General features: G+C 43.8%; 1 protein-coding gene across 9 annotated transcripts in view; it reads left to right on the top strand.

Annotated features, from left to right (window-relative positions):
• The window catches only part of BCLAF3 (BCLAF1 and THRAP3 family member 3), a 132379-nt gene that overhangs the window by 79375 nt on the left and 30767 nt on the right, over positions 1–22237 (top strand). For 6 of the 9 annotated variants that reach the window (XM_029603379.1, XM_029603372.1, XM_029603370.1 and 3 more), the window contains 5 exons: positions 866–929; positions 8563–8678; positions 9275–9400; positions 10738–10852; positions 15066–15164. In XM_029603379.1, coding sequence (XP_029459239.1) covers positions 866–929; positions 8563–8678; positions 9275–9400; positions 10738–10852; positions 15066–15164 — 520 coding nt within the window. The remainder of the gene's footprint in view (positions 1–865; positions 930–8562; positions 8679–9274; positions 9401–10737; positions 10853–15065; positions 15165–22237) is intronic. The other 3 variants (XM_029603377.1, XM_029603371.1, XM_029603378.1) reach the window with 3 other exon arrangements.

The following is a 22237-nucleotide window of genomic DNA, read 5'->3' as shown; positions in this document are numbered from 1 at the left end:
GTGTGGGGAACGGGGCACTTTCTTCCACGTTTGGTGGGGATGCGTGAAGGTTCATACCTTCTGGGGAGTTGTGATAGATTTGGTGGTGGAATGGATAGATACCTAGGGATCCCAAGCTTCTATCTCTGTTTCCTTGTGATTGGTCTGTGAAAAAGAAAGTTGTTTGCACAGGTAGTAATTGCTACAAGGTATGAAATTTCAGCTTATTAGAGGAGAGAAGCTGCCCTGTCATTGTCTTTGGAATATGTGTTTTATGGGTAAACTGGCAGTGTTACGTGTGTGTTTGGGAACCATTCATGGAATGGTGTAAAAACCATTTTTTTTGTGCAATAGTCATAGCCCGTTTTATGCCCCAGATTATATAAAGTATTGCTGTTGATATGTGGGGAGGGTGGATGGATATGGGGATTAAATTGGGATGAAAAAGGAAAATGTGAATTGTATATTAAGCTGTATTTATTTATTTAAAATATTTATTACCCGCTCCTCCGGTAGTTTGGAGTGGTGTAGAATAAAACACACACAATATCAAAAACACGTACAAATCTGTTACATTAGCTGTATCAAGTTTTATTGCCTTGTGTGCATTACTTCCACTGTGTATTATTGTTGCTGGTTCAATAAAACATTAAAATGAGAAATTAATTGAAGTCTTTGACTGTCCTTTTCATCCTTTCCATATTAGTTAATGGAAAAATTATGAATGTGAAATGGTCTTTTCATCTTAAGACTTAAGAGGAGGCAGTTAGTTTGTTTGATAGTGATATTGTAAACTTGATCATTTTTCTAAATTATGTCCTTGTTGTATCAGTGAGTTCTTCTCTTCCACGACACTTGTGTTCACCTATTAACATTGTCACTTTAGGAGAATTGATATCTCTCTGGCTGATCTCAAGAACAAACGTGCTAAGCGGAGTGAGTCTGGACAGGTACTGGCTTTTTAAATTCTATGTATTTATAGCTTCACTTGCAAATGAAAAGGGGAAGGTGTGGAAGTGTGGAAGTACTCTTAGTAGAGGCTTAGCCCAATATTCTGCTTGTGATCTTAGCAGAGCTAAGGTGATCTTTGGAGTATATTTTCCTTTCCTAGCGTGTAGCCAGATGGACTCAGGACCAATGGGTTATGCTCCCCTGCCAGCAGATGGAGACAGAGTCAGATTTCAAAGCTGACATCACCCTAGATACAACCTGCAGTGACCTCAGCCCTTCAGTATTTCTCAGTCTTCAGCAGATGGTGGACGTATCTCTCCCTATGGGGATTGCTGTATTTTTTGGAAGGAGAAATTCTACATTTAAATTGGAGAAAAAACTTGAGCCCCGCTCTCCTGCGGTGATAGCTGAATGTCCCTCCCCCGGTTGAGAATTCCTGAGGCTATATCCAAGATCCTTCAGAGGTGTGCCTTGGTCCAGGAGCCGGTTCCCGGCATGGACTTTGCTGCTTAAGCAGCTGAAAGGCAGCGGGTGCAGGAAGCTGAGCGCAGCGGTGACAGCCAAAGTCCTCTTTCCCTGCAGTTGAGACCGTCTCTGTACTTAGCCGGTAAGCACTGAGCCCAGGTAAGTAAAAAAAAAACAAACAAACAAATTTACCTCTCTATTCTGAGACATTTGTAGGGGTTTTGATAAGACTTCCTTCAGTCTCCTTGCTTGGCACGCCATACCGATATTGCCGATCCCGTTGGGGTAAGGGTAACTGGGCTTCGGAGTGGGTTGAGCGGCCCCTCCCGGTGGGCTAGGCCCTGCTTTAGGCTTGGCACACCGTGTGATAGGCTGTGGCAGTGCCATCTTGTGCGTGCTGTATTGCCCTCCATAGAACGTCTGTACGCGTAGTGCGTCGGTTCTGCACATGTCACGCACGTACATACGTGCACCCACCCTACTAAACGCAGAATATAGGTAAAACTGGGTGCCACTGGCTGTGCGTGCGCCTCACCAATCCCACCTAGGCGCCCCAAAATCTGTATGCATAAAATTTTAAGCACGAGCTAACAGACACAGAGTTACTGCCGCCAATGGCTTCCGGCAGCCAAGAAACAGCGCCTTTTTCTATGCGCTGCTTGTCATATTAGGGTTTCACAGTCTGACCTGGATTCCAAGTTATATCAGCACTTTTAGGAAGCCCAGGGAGAGCTGCCTCTCTGGACTTTGCTAAGCCAGGCTCCTCCCATTCAGAGGGATGGCTTAGTCCCAGCCTTAACTGGAAGTAACCCTGGATCTGAACACCTCCGGGACTGGGTCATCCTTGGGAGAGGGAAATTCAGCGGCACCTACCCCAGTACTCCTAGACTAGGCATGGACCCGCCTCCTTCTCTTGGGTGGAATTTTTCCAGGGCCTTCAAGCCTTCGTACATGCGCAGTCTGCTACCTCACTTGCCCCTGTTTGGACAGAACCTCAGCCGGTAAACCCTCTCTCTCTCCCAGTTCTATCAGCAGACCTCGAGGCATGCCTCGCCTCACTAAGTTTATCCCTGGCATGGTCCTGGACAGCACGGACAAAGAGGAAGATACAGATTCCTTGGAAGATGGGGAAATTCCCCCTGGTTTAGAATTGTATTGGACCATGTTACGGTTTTTCTATAGAGACAAATTGCCGGCCCTGGTTTCCCAGACCCTGAAGATGCTGGGAGTTCTTGGGGCGGACTCTATGACGGAACCAAAGAAGAATCCCATTCTGATTTCCCTACGGGAGAGCCTCTTGCTACTTTCCAGTACTGGAAGCCATATAGGAGTTGATTGACCTGGAAGGGGATGCCCTAGAAGCAAGTTTTAAAGGGGGACGGGCATTAGAAGCTCTATACCCACTGGATCCATCAGTGAGAGAGCGTTTGAATTTTCCTAAAGTGGATGCGTTGATCTGTGCCATCTCTAAACTAACAATTATCCCAATGGAGGGAGGAGCGGCCTTAAAGGATGCGCACGATAGACGGATGGAGTCCATCCTTAAACAGGCCTTTGACACAGTAGCAATGACCTTACAGATTGCTTCTTGTTGTGCCCTAGTAGCTCGTTCGTGCCTACTCCTCTCTCAAGCAGTGGATAACTCGGGGGTGAATTCCAGAGCGGTTTTGGAACCCGCCGCCATCTTTTTAGCTGATGTGGGCTTGGATCTAGTCCATACTTTGGCCAGGGGAGTGGCCTCAGTGGTGGCAGCCAGAAGACAGCTATGCCTGTGGAATTGGTCAGCAGGCAAATGTTACAAAGATGCCTTTAAAGGATCACTCCTTTTCGGAAGCGAATTGGAAAAGCTGTCCCAGTAAATGCGGGCGAATCTCCAGTTCCACGGCTATCAGAAGATAAGAGAAAGCAGTTAGCAGCATCCCTTGTCTATGAGGGGTTGATCCAGGGGCTCCCAACGCTTTCCATCCCTACAGAAACTCGACTTTTGGGAGGTCTCAGTCCTTTCATAGTTGACAGCCCAAGAGAGGGGCAGGCTCGGGTTCAGGTTTGTCCTGAAGCCTTCAATGAAATTTTGTTGACTCACCCTCGGAACGAGGAGATAGGAGGTCAACTGTCTCTCTTCTACCAGAGGTGGGTTGAGATCACTTCGAAGAACCCGCAGTCTCAAGACTATTTGATTTGCCTCCAGTTACCAATGGGAGTATGCTCTTGGCTCCAATAGTGACTGCTGGAAGCTTATCTAAGCAGGGGTGTACCACTGTCCTCTCCAAACTGGCTGGTCCTCACAACAGATGCGAGCCTCCGGGGCTGGGAAGCTCACTGTTAGGACCGAGAAAGAGGCCCCCTGGAACATCAACCACTTGGAAGCCCCAAACCCAGATTGACTGTCTACAGTTCAGCCACAGACTCCAGGGTCAGGTGGTCTGTGTAATGTCTGACAATGCAATGATGGTAGCCTACATCAACCACCAGGATGGAACCAAGAGCCAGCAAGTGTCACAGGAGATAGATCTCCTTATGGAATGAACGGAAATACATCTACAGATGATCTCAGCCTCTCACATCGCAGGAAAAGACAACGTCAGAGCAGACTGTCTAAGCAGGGGGAGAGTCTGGATAAAGGAGAGTGGGCATTGTCTGCCAAAGCCTTTCACTGACAGATCACTGGGGTGTCTCATCTATTGACCTGCTGGCTGCATCTCACAATGCAAAGGTTTCCCCGATTCTTCAGTCGCAGAAGAAATCAGTGGTCCCTGGGGATAGACGCTCTCATTCAGACCTGGCCGGAAGAAGAGTTGCTATACATCTTCCCTCTGTGGCCCCTGCTGGGCAGAATAGAGCACCACCGGGATTAATCCTACTAGTAGCTCCAGATTGGCCCAGGCATCTGTGATATGTGGACATTCTGAGACTCCTGGTGGAGACCCCCCCTGTGCCTTCCACCGCACAGGGACCTGCTACAGAAGGGACCAGTCCTTCACAAGGATCCAATTCGATTCTATCTTATGGTCTGACCCTTGAGGGGGCTCACCTGATGAAGCGAGGATATTCTGTGACAGTAATTGCCACCTTATTCTGTGCGTGAAAGTTCTCTACGTCCTTAACATGTTTGCAGGTCTAGAGAGTATTTGAAGCCTGGTGCGAGGAACACGGTGCCTCTCCTCGGGCGGTCAAAATCCCACTTATTCTGGAATTTTTGCAGGACGGCTTCAATAAAGGTTTGACACTTAACTCCTTGAAGGTCCAGGTTGCGGCTCTCTCCTGTTTCAGGGGCGATGTGAACAGAACCTGCCTGTCGGCTCAACCAGATGTGGCCCGTTTTCTGAAAGGAGTGAAGCACCTCCAGCCACCTCTACAGTGGCTGGTTCCCTTGTGAAACCTTAATCTAGTATTAGAAGTTTTGGAAGGGCCCTCCTTTTGGCTGTTGTGCATTTATTAACCTTGAAAACGGTGTTCCTGGTGGCTATATGCTCGACACATCGCATCTCTGAACGAAAGGCATTGTTGTGTTGGGGACCATTCCTCCGGATGACCATTCCATCCTTCTTACTCAAGATAGTCTGAGTTTCATTTGAATCAGTCCATTGCGCTACCATCCTTAGATAAGCATAAGGACACAGAAGAATACCACCTTCACTGTCATTTGAATGTCAGTAGACTTTTGGTGTGGTATCTGGAAGTTTCAGAATCGGTCTGAAAGACGGACCACCTGTTTGTCCTTCACGGTGGAAGGAAGTGGGGTGAACCAGCTTCACGGGCTACCATAGCTTGCTGGATTAAGGAAGTGGTCATGGGAGCCTATGTGGAGGCAGGAAAGTCATTGCCTTCTCAGGTTAAAGCTCATTCCACTAGGGCTCAGGCGGTCTCATAGGCGGAAGCTAGGACTGCTGTCTCCCGTCGATATCTGCCCCACCGGCAACATTGGTCCTCTTTATACACCATTCTCCAGGTTCTATCGCCTGGATGCACAGGCCTGAGAGGATTCAGCCTTTGCAAGGGCAGTGTTAGCCAGACTGCGGCAGCCTTCTGCCCCGATCGGAGTAGCTTTTGTAATCCCATTGGTCCTGAGTCCATCTGGCTACACGCTAGGAAATAGAGAAATTACTTAACCTGATAATTTCATTTTCCTTAGTGTAGACAGATGGACTCAGCATCCCGCCCATGGCTGCCCAAGAACGGTGCCAAGGATTGTCCCGTGGAGTGGATATCGAATCCAAGAGGTTACAGGTAAGCTGTCATCCAATCCCTAGATCAGGGCATCTGTATTCTTACTGGGGTTCAGTGTTTATGATTGGTTGAGTACAGTTAAGGTAATCCACTTTTAATCATATTTTAAATCAATTTTTTTCAATAGTATGTCCACACTGGCTTTTGAAGAGAAGACTGAAGGGCTGAGGTCATTGCAGGAGGTGTATGTAGGGTGACAGCTTTGAAATCTGACTCCGTCTCCATCTGCTGGCAGGGAAGCATAACTCCTTGAGTCCATCTGTTTACACTAAGGAAAACAAAATTATCAGCTAAATAATTTCTCCATTTCTGAGCTGTTTATACTGTACATAATTAATAACCCGCTCAGCTGGTCTGGTGGCTCAGTAACACTCCACACACCAAAAAGAGTGCTAGATTTAAAAAAAGAGTGCTATTCTCAAAAAAGGACCCTCCTTTTTTGAGAATATGGTTGTCATATACAGTGGAGTTGCCGATTTCAAATAAAGAATTTCCCTGGATTTGAAAATTTCTTGGATCTTGGACTTTGTAACCTTAAATCTAGCACTCTTTTGGCGTGTGATATGTATTTAGAGTGCTAGCTGTGCTCGGATGTTGTGGATTTAGCCTCAGTAACACTGCCATGCACAGGGACCTGAATTTGGTTTCTGGCTCAGGTTTATCTTTCTTTGGTTCAGCTGGGAATGAGGCAGTGCTTACAGCCCCTGTGGTCAGAGGAAGTCTGCCAATGCGCAACAGCAACACCTAGTGGCCAGATTTAGGGCCTATAACTGCAGGGTTCACAAAGGAATCCTGTGGCTTGGTCCCCGGCCAAGGACTGTTGCTGCCATGATGACAGTAAGTTGGGAGGGGGTATACAATAAGGGAAGAATCTCTGGTAGTTAGAAATGAATGGTCATAGTACCACATCCCAGCAGTACCTGGTTCAGATTGAGCTGGGAGGGAAACTGCCTGGGCAAGCAAGCAAACAAATATATAAAATCAAATTAATAATCCCACTTAGTGGCACCGTACCAATTGGCAGACTTCTCAAGCTATTAGGAAACCCTTGCCTCCAGGTTAAAAGGTTGTGCTAGATCTGGATTAGTGCCACCTATTGGTTAATATGTGGTGCGGGAATCGAACCGACTAATGAGCTGCATTCAGCTGTGTTGCCCCTTTGCTATGGAATTCTGTCCCATTAGAGATGCACCTGAATAAAAACTCTTACTTAAAATGAAGTTAAAATCATGGCTCTCCTCTCAGGCATTTCCAAGACTTTTTGTCAAGAGTTCTCGGGACTATAATTTAGGCTTGTAGTTTTGAGGAGCCAGCCTTCTTATGGACTTTATTCCCCTGTCTCTCTGCCCTACTTAGTTTTTAAAAGCTCTTTTATGAGAGTCAGGAAACATCCCCTTATTTTGGTAGACATGCTTTATGCTACAAAAACTACGATGAATTTCTTTTGCTGTCTTTTTCTGGCTTGTAATGTGCTAGAAATAATTAGGTGCACTATTTTCTTAGTCTGCCCTTAATTGTTTGAAGGATAGTAGTAATGTTACCTTATTTTGGAGTTCCTTGAATGATAATGTGGGAAATCAAGGATGACCAAATAGAGTAGAGCCTGTGGAAACTGAGGCTTTTTTTGCTGTTTCTATGCCTGACAGGCTCCCTGCTATGAATGATGCTTACTTCCTTTTGGTGTGGCTAGCTGCAGCAGCACAGTGATCCCAGGGTTTAGATGAAAATCTGAAAATTATCAGTTATTCGTTTTTGTGGCAATTTTGGGCTTTCGGAATTTCATTCAAAGCCACCACTGCAACTATCCACAGCAGTCGAAAGTCAATGATGCCACTAGCTTAGACCCTTGACTAGATACTGAAATAGCAAATAAACTAAACCCTGAAAGCCACAGGATCTATTCCTGTCCAAGCATATAAAAAGCCATAAGAAATTGTTTTTAAAATAGTTTAAGCTTTGTTTTTTGTTATTTTTGCCTCTCCTTGTTAGTGAACTAATTTAAAGAACTGTTTTTCCTCTAAAAGTGTATGATTATCTGTTTCTGCCAATATTGTTAGAAAATCCTATTTTAATCGAAAATAATAAAATTCCATCTCCAAGCTTAAGTCCACTAAGAAAAAGCAGAGCGTGGTTGCATAGTTGGCGATGTGAAATTTTTGCCCTAGCCAGAAAAATAAGTACCCGCAGACTTTCTCATTATGAGTTAACAGATTAGTAGTGCAGAAGAAAATTGCAGTCAGCCTTTTTTGGTACATATGATACTGCCACAAGATACCTGGTAGGCACTAATGTGCTTTCTGTGAAGCCAGGTGCCACCAACAAGGTAAGGTAAGAAGGGGAAGGAAATCAGAAGAGCCCCACCTCATGGCTGGCACCTGCCTTCTATCTTTTCTTTTTCATCCTTTTCCTCCTCCATAGCTTCTCTTACCTACCGACTTACTTGTGCTCCAGGTCCTCTTCCCCATCCCCTTCCTCCCCTGCTCTTTCCCCATCTTTTTCCTCCCCTGCTCGTTCCCCATCTTTTTCCTCACTTTCTCCCCTTCCCTCTGCTGCCATTTATAAAGCGGTAGTAGATGAGGGTTTCAGTGTGAGCAGCAGTGAGAAAGAGGCAGGAAATACTCATCAGTCCTGTTTCTTAGAGGCACTGTTGCCAATAGCCATTAAGCTTCAAGGGAAAGCAGAAGCAGCAGTGACTGACAAAAGCTTCCTGTCTCCTACTGTGGCTGCTTGTGCCGAAGCACCAGCACTGTATGAGCAGGCACTCCCCAGGTTTGTTTTTTTCCATTCAACAGTGGCAAAGTGGTGACCTGTAATTTTGCATCTTCATAACCTTGTTTGTGTGCAAACTGATGAAGAAATGGACCGTGTGATGCCATCAGCGATGCTAAAAACTGTTCCTTGCATGAATTAAATGAAGCCCTTTTCATGTACTTTCTGCAGACTGGTGCAAAAGTTATTGATGATCCCCACGATCTCCGGCATGATATTGAAAGGAGGCGGAAAGAGAGACTGCGCAGTGAGGATGAGAGGGTGTTTGACACTGGCATCCCCGACAGGTGAAATCTGACAGCAAGGAAGATGGTTTTGGATCTGTGGATGCTGTAGAAATCTTAGGAAGCCATGATCATATTTATGCTACATTGCTTGAAATTGAGCTCAAATATAGAATTCATAAATGCTTTGTGTAATATGTATTTTCTCTGGCCCCCTCTTCTGCTCATGTATGGCCTTGTGCCATCCCCGCCTTCAACATTTGCTGCTCTGCCCCTGCTGCCTCTTGTTATGATGCTTATTGGTCTTCTCACCTTCTGCTGTTTTCTCTGCCCATATTGGGTGAAAATGAGAGGAGAGAGAGCAATGGAAGATGAGGCGTGTCTGCAGGGTGTCTCCTGCTGAATGGGAGCATTGAAAACAGAAGAGCCCCCCACCCCTAACGATGTACTTAAGGGTTGTTAATACATTAAATACCAAACTTGGAACTAAAAGGGCTGGCAAAATTCCATGTATTGATGTCCTAGTGATGATCCTGCAATCCTGTGGTGGACTGCCATTTCTTTCTGACTCTTCTGAACTTTGGGCCTAATTTATCAATTATTTTTTATTAATATGAAATGTCTTATCTTTTTTTTTTGGGTAATGCCGTCATCCAAAGTATACTGCACCTGCCTATTCTTGTACCCAAGTGCATCACTCTGTGCTTATCCATATTGGAGGAAGCGGGAGAAGAATGGGACACAAGTTCAAAGCTAACCTCTTGTATGGTCTCCATGCTGACAAGGCAATTCAGATTAATTTTGTTCCATTAAATCTCAGCTGCACTTTTCCCATTTGCCTAAGATATGTTTATCTATAAAAGTCCTTAGAAGAAATATACATGCCATGTTGGGTCAGACCAATGGTGCTTTGAGCCCAACACCCTGTCTCTGATTGGCCAATTCGGGTTACTTGGAAGAATCCAGCAGATCCCAAATAGGAAAGATCTGTTCATTCTGCTCACTCCCAGAAGGCTACTGCTCATTCACACAGGGATATCCAGTGAAATAACGGTTAATGATCTATCCCTAGAAACTTGTTCAAACTTTTTTTTAAACTCAGCTAAATTAAGAGAGGCTCCTCTATGCTTGTACATCATCTTTGCATAATTATATTGATCCAATCAGTGTTCTCGCAACTTTGAAAGAATTCTGTAATGCTAATCTTGTATAGAGTCACACATCATAAAAATGTTTTTGTGACTAATTTTTGTAAATGAAATTGAGTCAAATATCTTACTAGTTCACAGTATGCAATATAAAGTTCAAGTATTCATGATAAAATTAATATTGCTCGTTAAAATGACATCAAGGTGCAGTATTATGGACCATCATAGCACCCACTCGTGCAAAGCAGATTGTTCTCACACGTATAAATCTGGTATTATATGTGGTGTTCTTGGAGGTTCCTATGATTCAAGAACTACTGCTGGATGAACATTGAACAAAGGGGCAACCTAAGGAAAGTAAATGTCTTTTATGCATAAGAAATTGAAAATGTAAAAAGGGAATCAGGGGCCTATGATATATGGCCTGATTTATATGTATGAGAGCAAACTATTAGCTTCGCACGCATGAGTATTATGATGGTCCATAATGCTGTATCTTGATGAGTTCTTAACAAGCAATATTAATTTTATTATGAATGCTTGAACTAATATTTGTGAAACATATCTTGCATGCATTATTTGTGAAGCTTCAATTTTAACTTTTTAAATGTATTATACTTGAGGATCTTTATTTTCAGATTTTTTTTCCCCTAGGAATTTATTAGTGTTTTTTATTATAACAATAGAAAAAAAAATGATTCATTTTTTCCCCCTGATTTTTCTCCTGCTTTTGTTCATTGTAATTACCGGTAACAGTAATAAATTCCCAGGGAAAATAAAGTAAAACTTGAAAACAAAGGTCCTTCAAGTGGAGAATAGGCTTTTGATTGGGTAGCTGGCATTAACCCCCACATAGAGAGATTCTTTTCTAAATGCACAGAGTGAGGTGCTTTCAAGGAATTGATCCTTGTGATGGCAGCAACACAGAGTCATATATAAAACCCAGTATGTGCTTGTCGTTTTTGTTAAATTAGGGATAACTTGAGCTCCAGTTTATCAAGTTTACAGAGGCCTAAAACTAAAGAATTTGAGAAATCATCGAGGGTCATGAGAGCGCCATTCAGGAAGTTTGATGGGAGACCTCACTCGGTAATTTAACAAGTTTGCTTTCATACTGATGTAACCTTCACGAGTGTTTTCTTTACAGTTAGGCTCTGACTTTTACAAATGTTTTTACACTCGTATGGAAATTGCTATATGCTTTTAGGCCCAATTTTTAAAAGTTTAACCTAGATCCAGAATTGGATGAATCCTTATGAATTAAAATCCTTTAAAATACAATTGTGCCATTTGTGTAGTCTGAAATATTGCACAAGTACATGATAGCAATAATCCCCAATATTAATATTTTTACTGTTAAATTGTAAGTTTGAAAATCTTGAAACTGCTTCCCTATAGTTCCTCTCCATCTCTGTTTGAAGAAGTAACACAAATTACCTCACACATGCTCTGAATCAGTTTAGGCCATATTGACTGTGATGTCACTAATGACATACATGGTCTGCTTGGATATCACTAATGACAACCCACTCTGACCAAGCTCTTTTCCAGACATGTCAGAGAAACCAGCAAATTCAAGGCAAGCATCTTAGAAAATGTAAAAACTAATAACAGTAAAATATTTAATTCAGAGTGAGCATTATGTTAGCTGTAGGTATTTGTGTAAGTTCACAGTACTCAAAAAAAATGTTTTTTCCTTAAGAAATTAATTTAGAACTGTTATTGCTTACCTCTGGGAATGCTTTTTCAGTTGTTTGTTTTTGCTATTACAGAATTTCTTTGCATCAAAAAAACAAATTTTATTTATTTATTTATTTATTTAAATGATTTATATACCAGAGGTTCCTGTATAATATACATATCACCCCGGTTCACAAGGAACAATAACTGTCGCTACATTTAGCGGTTTACATAGAACAGAATAAGAATAAAACAGGAGTTTTTACAATTGAACATTGAAAATTAAGTAAACAAGTTTTAACATTGTATAGATTAATCGAAGTAGGTTACATTTTCTTCAACGTGTTCTTGGCTCTAGGGGAAAGCTTGTTTGAACAGCCAAGTCTTAAGTTTCTTTTTAAATGTAGGGTGGCATGGTTCAAGACGAAGGTCTGGAGGTAGCGAGTTCCAAAGTGAAGGGCCTGCTGTGGATAATGCACGTTTCCTCAGAACAGATTTCGCCGGTTGAGTGATTAGTCTGTTCTGATAGGCGCTTCTGGTTGGTTTCACGGATGTGTGTAGTTGAATTTGAAATGTTAGGTTGAGAGGTGCGATGTTGTATAAGGCCTTATGTATCATCATTAAAGACTTGAACTGGATCCTGAATTTAATCGGAAGCCAGTGGAGATGGTGGAGGATTGGGGTGATATGATCTCTTTTTTTGGCATTTGATAGAATTCTTGCAGAGGCGTTCAGGACCATCTGAAGTGGTTTGATGGTGCATGCTGGTAGGCCTAGGAGGAGAGAATTACAGTAATCCAGTAATTTTCCGTTTTTTTTGTTTGTTTTCTCATTATGTACAGTGTTTGAGAGCTCTATTCTGTCTCCCAGCATATAGAATCTCAAATCTGGGTGAAGCAGTTGATTCCCACCTGCTAGAACATTCATTGTGTATTGAAAATCCATTTTTGTTCTGCTAGTCTGAGCGTATGCTATGCCATTTTAATTAATAATCAAAACTGTAAGGTTTTGTAACTTCATTGTTGAGACTGATTTAAATTTAAATTGTCTGCCCTTTGTTGTGCAATGTCAAACATGCATGACAAGTAGTTAAATTTCACATAATCAGTGCCAATACTGCATACAAGGCCATTTGGGCAAGGCATACCAAGCGAAATGAAAGAGCACCCATAGCTGAACTGTATGCCTTTTGGTGCTGTGCATCCCTAATGGCTGTAGTTACCTGTTCTAGAGAGCTTACATTTTGATTTCACTTATCACGCCTTAACCAGATGGCCTTACATGATAGAGTGGCACTGTGCATCTCAACTTGGACACACTATTGGATACAAGGCCATTTTGGTCACACTCCTGCCAACTTCAAAACATACTCTGTTTTAAAACACTTAAAAGTGTGGATTTTCGGGTTAACTCCATGGTCTAAAGTGGAGTAAAAGTTAGCTCACATTTCTGATGCCCATGTAGTAGTGTCTAGTTGTTTCTACCACACTGGGCACAGCAATATAATAATTCTGGTTACCAAAAATGAGTGTACTCCACTTCATACCAAAGAAGTAATTACATTTTCAGTACAGGCTCTCTTGAGCTTGTATGTACAGCTGAATAAAACACAAGTTCTCTGGGGCAGGCACCTTGAGCTCAGTAGTATGCACTTTGGTGTTGTGCATCCCGACTTCAGTGTACAGTTCAGCTGTAGGTGCTTCCCCAGAGAGCTTACACATTGTTGAGCTGTAGGCTCCAGCCCCAGAAAACTTACTTTCAAAATCTAAGTCCTTCCACACTAGGCATAGCAATAAACAACATTGGTGACTAGAAATGTGAGTTTATTCCACCTCAGATTCAAGAGTTAAATTTCCAAGGTATGCTCTCTGAAGCAGGCATCAGTCACAGGTTTTCTTGGTTTCCTGAACAACTGGACAGTATTCACACACAGTGCTAAAGTGTGTACTGTTCAGCTGTTGGTGCCCACTCAGACAGCCTATGTTTGGTTCATCTAGCTTTAGGTGCCTTCCCCAGACAACTTATTCTTTTATTTTACTTGCCATTCATTGTCAAAATGGTCTTGAATGAAAGAATGTGCCTACAAGTTGGGATGCACAGAACCAATCTCACATGCAGTGCCAGTTTGGCAAGGCATAGCAAGAAAAATCAAAGCATAAGCTCTATGGAGAAGGCACCTTTGGCTGAATAGTATGCACTTTGGTGCTGTGCATCCTATTTTGGCATCATGTTCAGCTTAGGTGCACCCTCAAAGAGTTTATACTTGTTAAGCTTGCTGCAGGTGCCCTCCCTGGAGAGCTTATGCTTTGATTTTACTTGCCAAAATGGCCTTGGATACAAGAATTTGCTCTGTAGAGTGGGCACTTAGAGCTAGCTGAACAAAATGTAACCTCCTTGGGGTAGGCATCTACAGTTACAGGATGCCAAAGTCAGGATGCACAGTGCCAGTGTACTGTTCAACTTTGGTACCTGCTCTGACACTGGAAATTAAACTCCTGAGTCTGAGGTGGAGTAAGTTCACATTTCTGGTGGCCAAAGTTATTCTATTGCTGTGTCCAGTCTGGTGGAAGCAGCTAGACACTACCAAACTGGGTAGTATAACATGGCCACCAAAAATGGGAGTTAAGTTTTACTCCTGCTCTGACCCAGGAGTTAAATTTCCAATATTAAGAAAATGTGCTTTAAACTGTCTGCCCTTTAATGCACCTCCCTGCTTTTCTGGGCAGTAGCTAATGCCTTTTCTATTGGATATGCATGCACCCTCAATTTTAGCATGGTTTTTACTTCTGGGTTATCACTCATTTTTTAGGAATTAACTCCTGGTATTTAACAGGGGTTTTAACTTACTGTAGAAAAATACTGTAGAAAAATGCACATTATTTAGTTAAAATCTTTTCTATACTGTCATTAAGTTAATTACCATCACAATGGTTTACAATAAGGCACATATAGTAAAAAAAAATTGTTAGTATTTAACAGAAGTGCCAAAAAATATTCGGTAACATATGATTCCAATATAAAGACTATTTGAGTGTCATTTATTGTCCTTTTTAATACATGTCTCATTGTTGAATTACATGTACTTCACTCTTGAAATTCCTAGTTTTATCTATAATTATCAGTGAGCGTAAAATAATTAACAGGTGAGCACATGGAAGTTATGTCCTGGGTGCTGATTTACTGAAGCCTGCACAAATGTTAGCATGTAGAAAAATGCATGCTAAAACAGGAGTGAAAATCTGCGCTAATGTTAGCATGCCTTATTACATTGGCTTCGAGTGGCACCAGCAGATGATGTCTGTGTAGTGCCTTCCCCATGCTGATGCTGGAGCAGCAGTTCTAGCAGAGACCCTCCTTGGCTACTGTACTGAAAAGCCGGAATTGTTTTTTGTTGGAGATCCTTTTTATGTTTTTTATAACATGAGCTGGTACTGTTTAGCAAAAGAAAATGTGAACAGGATAAAAACCTAAGATGTGAAAATAAATTTTACAGCATTAATGTTTTAATAGAAAAGGTGTGAAAGAATCACCCTTGTCAGACAGCTCTAATAGGGGTGGGGAGCAGCCTATGAATTCAGAATGAATAGTAAAGATATGGTTAATTTTTTTTTTGATCATTTAGAGCTTTTCTTATGGTGGAAATGTAAATTACTTCTATACTCGTAAAAGACAGTATGGAGATGACTTTGATAATTCAAGAGCCAGTAGGAGACCCTTTAAGGTAAGCATTAATAACCCAGATGGCAGGAAGTCTCACTGCAAGCCCACATATATAGAGCTTTCTGCAGGGGTGCCCAAAATGGGGCAACCAACATGATAAAGGGGATGGAATGGCTCCCCTATGAGGAAAGGCTAAAGAGGTTAGGGGTGTTCAGCTTGGAGAAGAGGTGGCTTTAAACTGTCTGCCCTTTAATGCACCTCTCTGCTTTTCTGGGCAGTAGCTAATGCCTTTTACATTGGATGTGCATGCACCCACAATAATTTTAGCATGGTTTTTACTAATGGTTTATCACTCATTTAGGAATTAACTCCTGGTATTTAACAGGGGTTTTAACTTACTGTAGAAAATTGCACGTTAAAATGAGTGAAAACCTGCACAAATGTTAGCATGTGGAAAAATGCATGCTAAAACAGGAATGAAAATCTGCGCTAATGTTAGAGGTCTATAAAAACATGAGAGGTCTAGAACGGGTAAATGTGAATCGGTTATTTACTCTTTTGGATAATAGAAGGACTAGGGGGCACTCCATGAAGTTAGCAAGTAGCACATTTAAAACAAATTGGATAAAAATTATTTTTCACGCAATGCACAGTTAAGCTCTGGAATTTGTTGCCAGAGGATGTGGTTAGTGCAGTTAGTGTAGCTGGTTGAAAAAAAAGTTTGGATAAGTTCTTGGAGGAGAAATCCATTAACTGCTATTAATCAAGTTGGCTTAGGGAATAGCCACTGGTATTACTGGCATTAGTAAAATGGGATCTACTTAATGTTTGTGCCAGATACTTGTAACCTGGATTAGCCACTGTTGTAAACAGGATGCTGGGCTTGATAGACCCTTGGTCTGACCCAGTATGGCAACTTTTTATGTTCTTAACTACAAGCTGCAGGCCAAATGTGGTATGCAGACACAATTTTTCCAGCCTGCTGAGCCCTGAAAGTTTACTTTATCTACAGCCTGAAGTTACTTATTTTGGGGATGCTTTCTGCTCCCACATGGTGGTGATCCTCTTTCCACCTACCTTCTGGCCAGCTCGCTAGTGATGTCATGAAGAGGCCTGGTGGGGGATGATTTGTGGAAATGTAAAGTTTCAGGCATTGTGCATGAGTCGCACACAATTGGAGGGGATCACACACACAGACTCCTTCCTCTCAGGCATTAGTGGACCAGAGCAGCAGGGTCAGTCTGATTCCCCAGGCCTCAAAGGCAGAACCAGAGTGGTGGGACCTCAGTAAGACAAATAAGGTGTACAGAGAGGGGAATGCTTGAGGGAAGGAGGCAGTTGATGTCAGAAGGCAGAAGATCACTGGGGGAGGAGATTGCTTGAGGTGGAAGGGGGATGCTGGGGGTGGAGAGAAGTGTTAAGTTGATATAAATACAATTGTAGCTATGGTTTTCCTGTCGATAGCAGGGCTGAATTAGCCATGCTGTCATGGGATCTGCCAATCAGGTCTGGGGGGCGGAGCTTGTTAAGCAGAGGTTAGTTTTTTGTGTCTCTGCGGCTGTGCGTGTGTTCCCGTGCAGGAAAGTAACAGATTCTCCTCAGTCTGTTCTTTCCGCGCGCGGAGCCATTTTTCTCCTCAGACAATGTCAAAATCAGGGTTTAAAAGATGTCGCTGTGGCAAGGTAATGTTGGTCATGGATGGCCATGACCGATGTTACCGGTGCCTTGGCATCACGCACGAAGTAGGGGACTGTGAGTTCTGCGCCCGTATGTCCCCCAGGGCTCAAAAACAACGGGCCTACCGCCTCAAAGAACTGGTGAGTCTGTCAAAACCGTCGGAGGCCCACTCTTCACCAGGCCCGGTGAAGAAATTGTCGCATTCTATTCGAAGGGCAGCCTTGTGGGACACCTCCAGACCAAGAAGAACAGAGGAGAGGCAAGGACCAGGGCTCTGGTTTCCCCTATCGGGACCGATCGCCCCTCCGTTCGATACCACGCCACAGTGGCTCCAGAGAGAGCACAGCATCGGCGCAGAGCCCAAGACAACCGCCACTCCATAAGACGCCGAGAAAGTTAAAACATGGCGCAGAGAAGGCGGCGCCAACACTGATGAAGGAGACGGCACATAAGACAGCACCGACATTATCATCGACGCATAAGATGGCACTGTTAACTTCGCAGACGGCAACGGCGCAGAGCACAGGACTCCGTACACGGATCACAGTGCAATCGGGGCGCCGACGGGACCTCTATAGTCTCTCAGGAAAAACTATGCCAGATCCATCAACGCACGGCCTTAAGCCATCGGAAGGGCATAGGAGCCGTCGTAAACGTACATACCGCTCCCCACAGCACAATCTACTTCGAGTGGTTCCGTACAACGGACATCGGAGACATCTGCTAAAAAGTCTAGACCTGCCCATAGTTCTCACAAAGGGCAAGGTCACATGCATAGACATAAGCACCATTCCAGCCGTTCCACTGCACCAAAACGAACGTCGGACAGAGAGGTCAGCCCTTCTACCTCCAGATCTTCCAGGTCTATACGCCATAGGGCGAGATCACACAGGTCGCCCATATGCCTCACTTCTTCTCAGGCATCCAGGTCACCTAAAAGCCCTTCTAGAGGAATAGAAAATACCTCTCCGCCGCACACGGTACCAATACCACAAAGCACGATCAAACCAGTGATGCCTCCGGCAACCAAAGAAGCTTTCTGGCAATTATCACAATCACTAGCAGGATTCTGTGAGACTCTGGAAGCTTCCTTTGCAATGTCCAAACAACCTCAAGAACCAGTTAGTGATCATAACTCTCCACCCCCGAAGGACCCATCGATAGAACCATCTGCCTCCCCAACTTCAGTGAGTTCTTTACATTCACTTGCAGGCCCTGCGATTCTGGGCGACTCTCCGTCCCCTTCTCGAACACAGTCTTCAACTGGATTTCCATCCGATCCACAGGAACAACCACAGGAGCCATACTCTCCGCCCGAAGACCTCTCCTACCCCAGATTTCTGGAGAAAGTGGGTACTATTTTACAGTTGCAAGTACAGAAGGAATCTGACCCCAGATCAGAAACTCTGGGTCTGCTAAAAATATTTGATGTTCTGGGGGAACCTACTGCACTTCCCCCACATGATCTGCTTCACCCAGGTTCTCCTAAAGTCTTGGGAAACTCCTCATTCTTTATCGGCGGTTTCCCGAAAATCGGACATCAAATTTCGAATGAAGAAAGATCCACCGTACGCGCTGCCACAGCTACCCCACAAATCTATCATCGTGGAATCGGCGATGCAACGGTTCAAAAAAGCAAAGACCCATTCAACATACCCACCGACCAGAGACAACAGATATCTGGATGACTTCGGACGGAAGGTGTATCAGAATGCAATGCTTACAGCAAGGATAATGCATCATCAATTTTACATGGTGCAATATCTGTATGAATGCATTCAGGCAACTAAAGGTATGCTCTCATCTACAGCGGATCAATCACCTCAAACACTCCATGACATGGAAGAATGCACCAGAGACCTGCTCAGATCTGTTTATGAAGGCATGGAAACATCATCCAGAGCTTCAGCAACGGCTATAGCTGCCCGCAGAACAGTGTGTCTACGCTCCAGTTCTATAAGGGAGGACGTCCACGAGAAACTGGCCAATCTCCCATGTATGGGAGATAACCTTTTTGGTACAAGGCTGCAGGACACCGTAGGTAAACTAAAGGAAGAAGCGATAGACATGCAATCTTTGCAAACACAACCGGCTTATGCTACCTCCTGGTGATACTACCCATACAATCGACGGTCGTCTTACGGTCGCAGACCTTACAGGTCGTATCAGAATTTCCAGCCTCAATCATATCCACTGTATCAGAGGCCACAATAGCAGCAACTACAACCTCAGCTGCCTCGTAGGGGAAAACCACGTACCCCACGACAACAGACCCAACAGCCGGCTCCTGCTATTAAAGCAACACAATCTTTTTGAAGATCCAGCCACCACCACACACCTTAACGCCACCAGGGAGAATCCAGTCGTGCCTTTCAGAGTGGAAACAAGTAACATCCAACCAATGGGTACTAAACATTGTACGCCAAGGATATCAGCTTCAATTCATAACAAAACCACACTTGCCTCATCTTCCCACCATACAGAATCAGAGGTCTCAGCCACAAGCTCGCACATGAGATCTCCAACCTACACAAGCAACAGGCCATCACACTTCTATCCCAAAAACAACAGAACAGGGGTTTTTACTCCCCGTACTTCCTAATACCCAAGAAATCAGGTGGCCTACATCCCATCTTAGACCTTTGGGAACTCAACAAATTCCTGATCAAGGAGAAATTCAAGATGGTGTCCTTGAAGTCAATTCTTCCTCTGCTACAACCCAACGACTGGATGTGTTCAGTTGACCTGAAGGATGCGTATACTCACATCCCAATACATCCCTCCTCTTGGTGTTACCTCTGCTTTCAGTACAAACATCAACACTACCAATACAAAGTACTCCCCTTTGGATTATCAGCTGCACCCAGAGTGTTCACCAAATGCATGGTAGTGGTGGTGGCTCATCTCAGACAACAGGGTATGACAATCTTTCCGTATCTGGACGATTGGCTCATAGTAGCCTTGACTCGGGAGCTACTAATAGATCATCTTCATAGAATCATACAATGCTTACAAACATTGGGCCTAGTGATCAATTTTCAGAAATCACATCTACAGCCAACGCAACAACTACAATTTATAGGAGCATATCTGGACACTATGAAGGGCAGAGCATATCTTCCAGTGGACAGACAGTTGCAGCTACGCCAGCTCCTCCATCACTTGAACATCACTCAAGCCCCCTCAGCGAGGCAGGTGCTAGTAGTCTTGGGTCACATGCCGGCAGCCAATTTCACAGTTCCCAACACCAGACTACATATGAGACGTCTTCAGTGAAAACACACTCAACCATTAACAAAACCAATCATACTAACAGCCGAAATGAAGAAGGACATCGCTTGGTGCTTTTCCAATCCACACTCTCCAAGGGAGCACTATCTGCCCACCCACCCACAACACAGTCCTAACGACCGACGCATCACAAAAGGGGCTGAGGAGCACATCTCGAAGTTTACGAAACGCAAGGCGTATGGATGTTGGCAGAAACAAAGTCTACAAATAAATTTATTAGAACTCAGAGCGATTTGGAAACGCCCTACAAGTTTTCAAGATTACCTAAAGGGCCGCAGGAGTCATGATCTACACGGACAATCAAATAGCAATGATTTACATCAACAAACAGGAGGAGTCAGGTTCCTGGCCCCTTTGCAAGGAGACGTTGATTATCTATCATCAGCATTGCATACATCTACAAGCAACGTACCTACCCGGGAGTTGCAAACACACGAGCGGACAGGTTTAAGTCGAATCTTCCATCCTCATGAATGGACACTCAATCCAGACATAGCCCACAGCGTCTTCCAGAGATGGGGAATCCCATTGATAGATCTCTTCGCAATGGAACTCAATGCGCAGGTTCCAAACTTCTGCTCCATAACGGCCCAGTACCATCAGGATAGCTCAAGATGCTTTCTTCATTCCTTGGTCAACAGGCCTTCTATACGCCTTTCCTCCCATACCTTTGATCATGAGAACGATTCAAAGTGCATAGCGGACAGAGCTCAATTGATTCTCATTGCTCCAGCATGGCCGCGAATACCATGGTACAGTTTTCCTTCTTCGACTATCTCGAGAAGCACCAATACGTCTTCCAAATCTTCCAGATCTCCTCCTTCAGGAGCAAGGGGACTCTTCTACACCCATTACACGCATCCCTCCACTTGACAGCGTGGATATTGAACGGCTCCTATTGACAGAACAGTGGGTATCGCAGCATGCACAACTTATTTTATTAGAATCTAGGAAGCTTTCCACGAGGAAAAATTACAATTATAAATGGAAACGTTACTCACTTGGTGCATGTCCAATAACATATCGCCATTGGACTGTCCGCCGGAACAACTCATAGATTACCTTCATACTCTGTATGACACTGGGCTAGCCACATCTTCCATTAGGATTCATCTCAGTGCCATAGGGTGCCTATCATAGACCATTAAAGAATACACCAATATCTAATCATCCATTACTATCTCGGTTTCATTAGAGGGCTATGTCACTTTCGCCCTCCAATTGCAAAACCTCTGGTTCCATGGAATTCAATACGGTCCTGGAACAGCTCATGCTTTCTCCTTTGAACCTATGGAATCAGCACATAGAAAGTACCTTACTTGGAAGGTAGTATTTCTAAATGCAGTAACTTCGGGGCAACGAGTCAGCGAACTGCAAGCACTGGTCCATTATTCACCATACTTGGTTTTTTTTCCACCAAAAAGGTGGTTCTCAGAACGCACCCATCATTCTTACCGAAAGTAATTTCCCAATTCCATCTTAACCAAAGCATAGAACTACCAATCTTTTTCCCGAAACCTCTTGCCAACGAGAGGGAAAAGCTACTTCATACGCTGGATTGTAAAAGAGCGTTAGCTTACTACAAAGACAGAACGGAAGTTGGAATCCCGAGCTTCTCAGTTATTTGTATCATTTGATCCAAAAGCACCGGGTCTACCAGTGTCAAAACATACCATCTCTAGCTGGATAGTACAATGCATTCAATTCTGCTATGGAAAACAGGACTTACATCTGTCTACCATACCCAAAGCTCACCAAGTATGAGCCCTAGCAACTTCATGGGCGCATCTTAGAAATGTTGCAACCCATAAACATTTGCAAGGCAGCTACATGGTCATCCTCCATACCTTCACATCACACTACTTGCCTTGATCAGCAAGCAATCACGGATGCAAAGATAGGGCAAGCATCCTGCAATCTCTATCCTTCTCTCCTAAGTGACTGCCACACTTCTTCAGATCACGTTTCAATTAACAGTATTGCACCTAACGTGATCGGGAGCTTGGGACTCCCATGATAGCATGGCTAATTCAGCCCTGCTATCGACGGGAAAAAGCAAGTTTGTTTACCGTAAACGGTGTTTCCGTAGATAGGATGAATTAGCCATGCTCAACCACCCTCCTCCCTGGCAGTCACTATTTTCTTCAAATCAACTACAGCTTAATC

The sequence above is a fragment of the Rhinatrema bivittatum genome, chromosome 5, assembly GCF_901001135.1.
Source record: "Rhinatrema bivittatum chromosome 5, aRhiBiv1.1, whole genome shotgun sequence".
In the NCBI taxonomy this organism is placed as follows: domain Eukaryota; kingdom Metazoa; phylum Chordata; class Amphibia; order Gymnophiona; family Rhinatrematidae; genus Rhinatrema; species Rhinatrema bivittatum.
The sequence above is the reverse complement of the archived record's forward strand: the minus strand, read 5'-3'. Positions and strand labels throughout refer to the sequence as shown.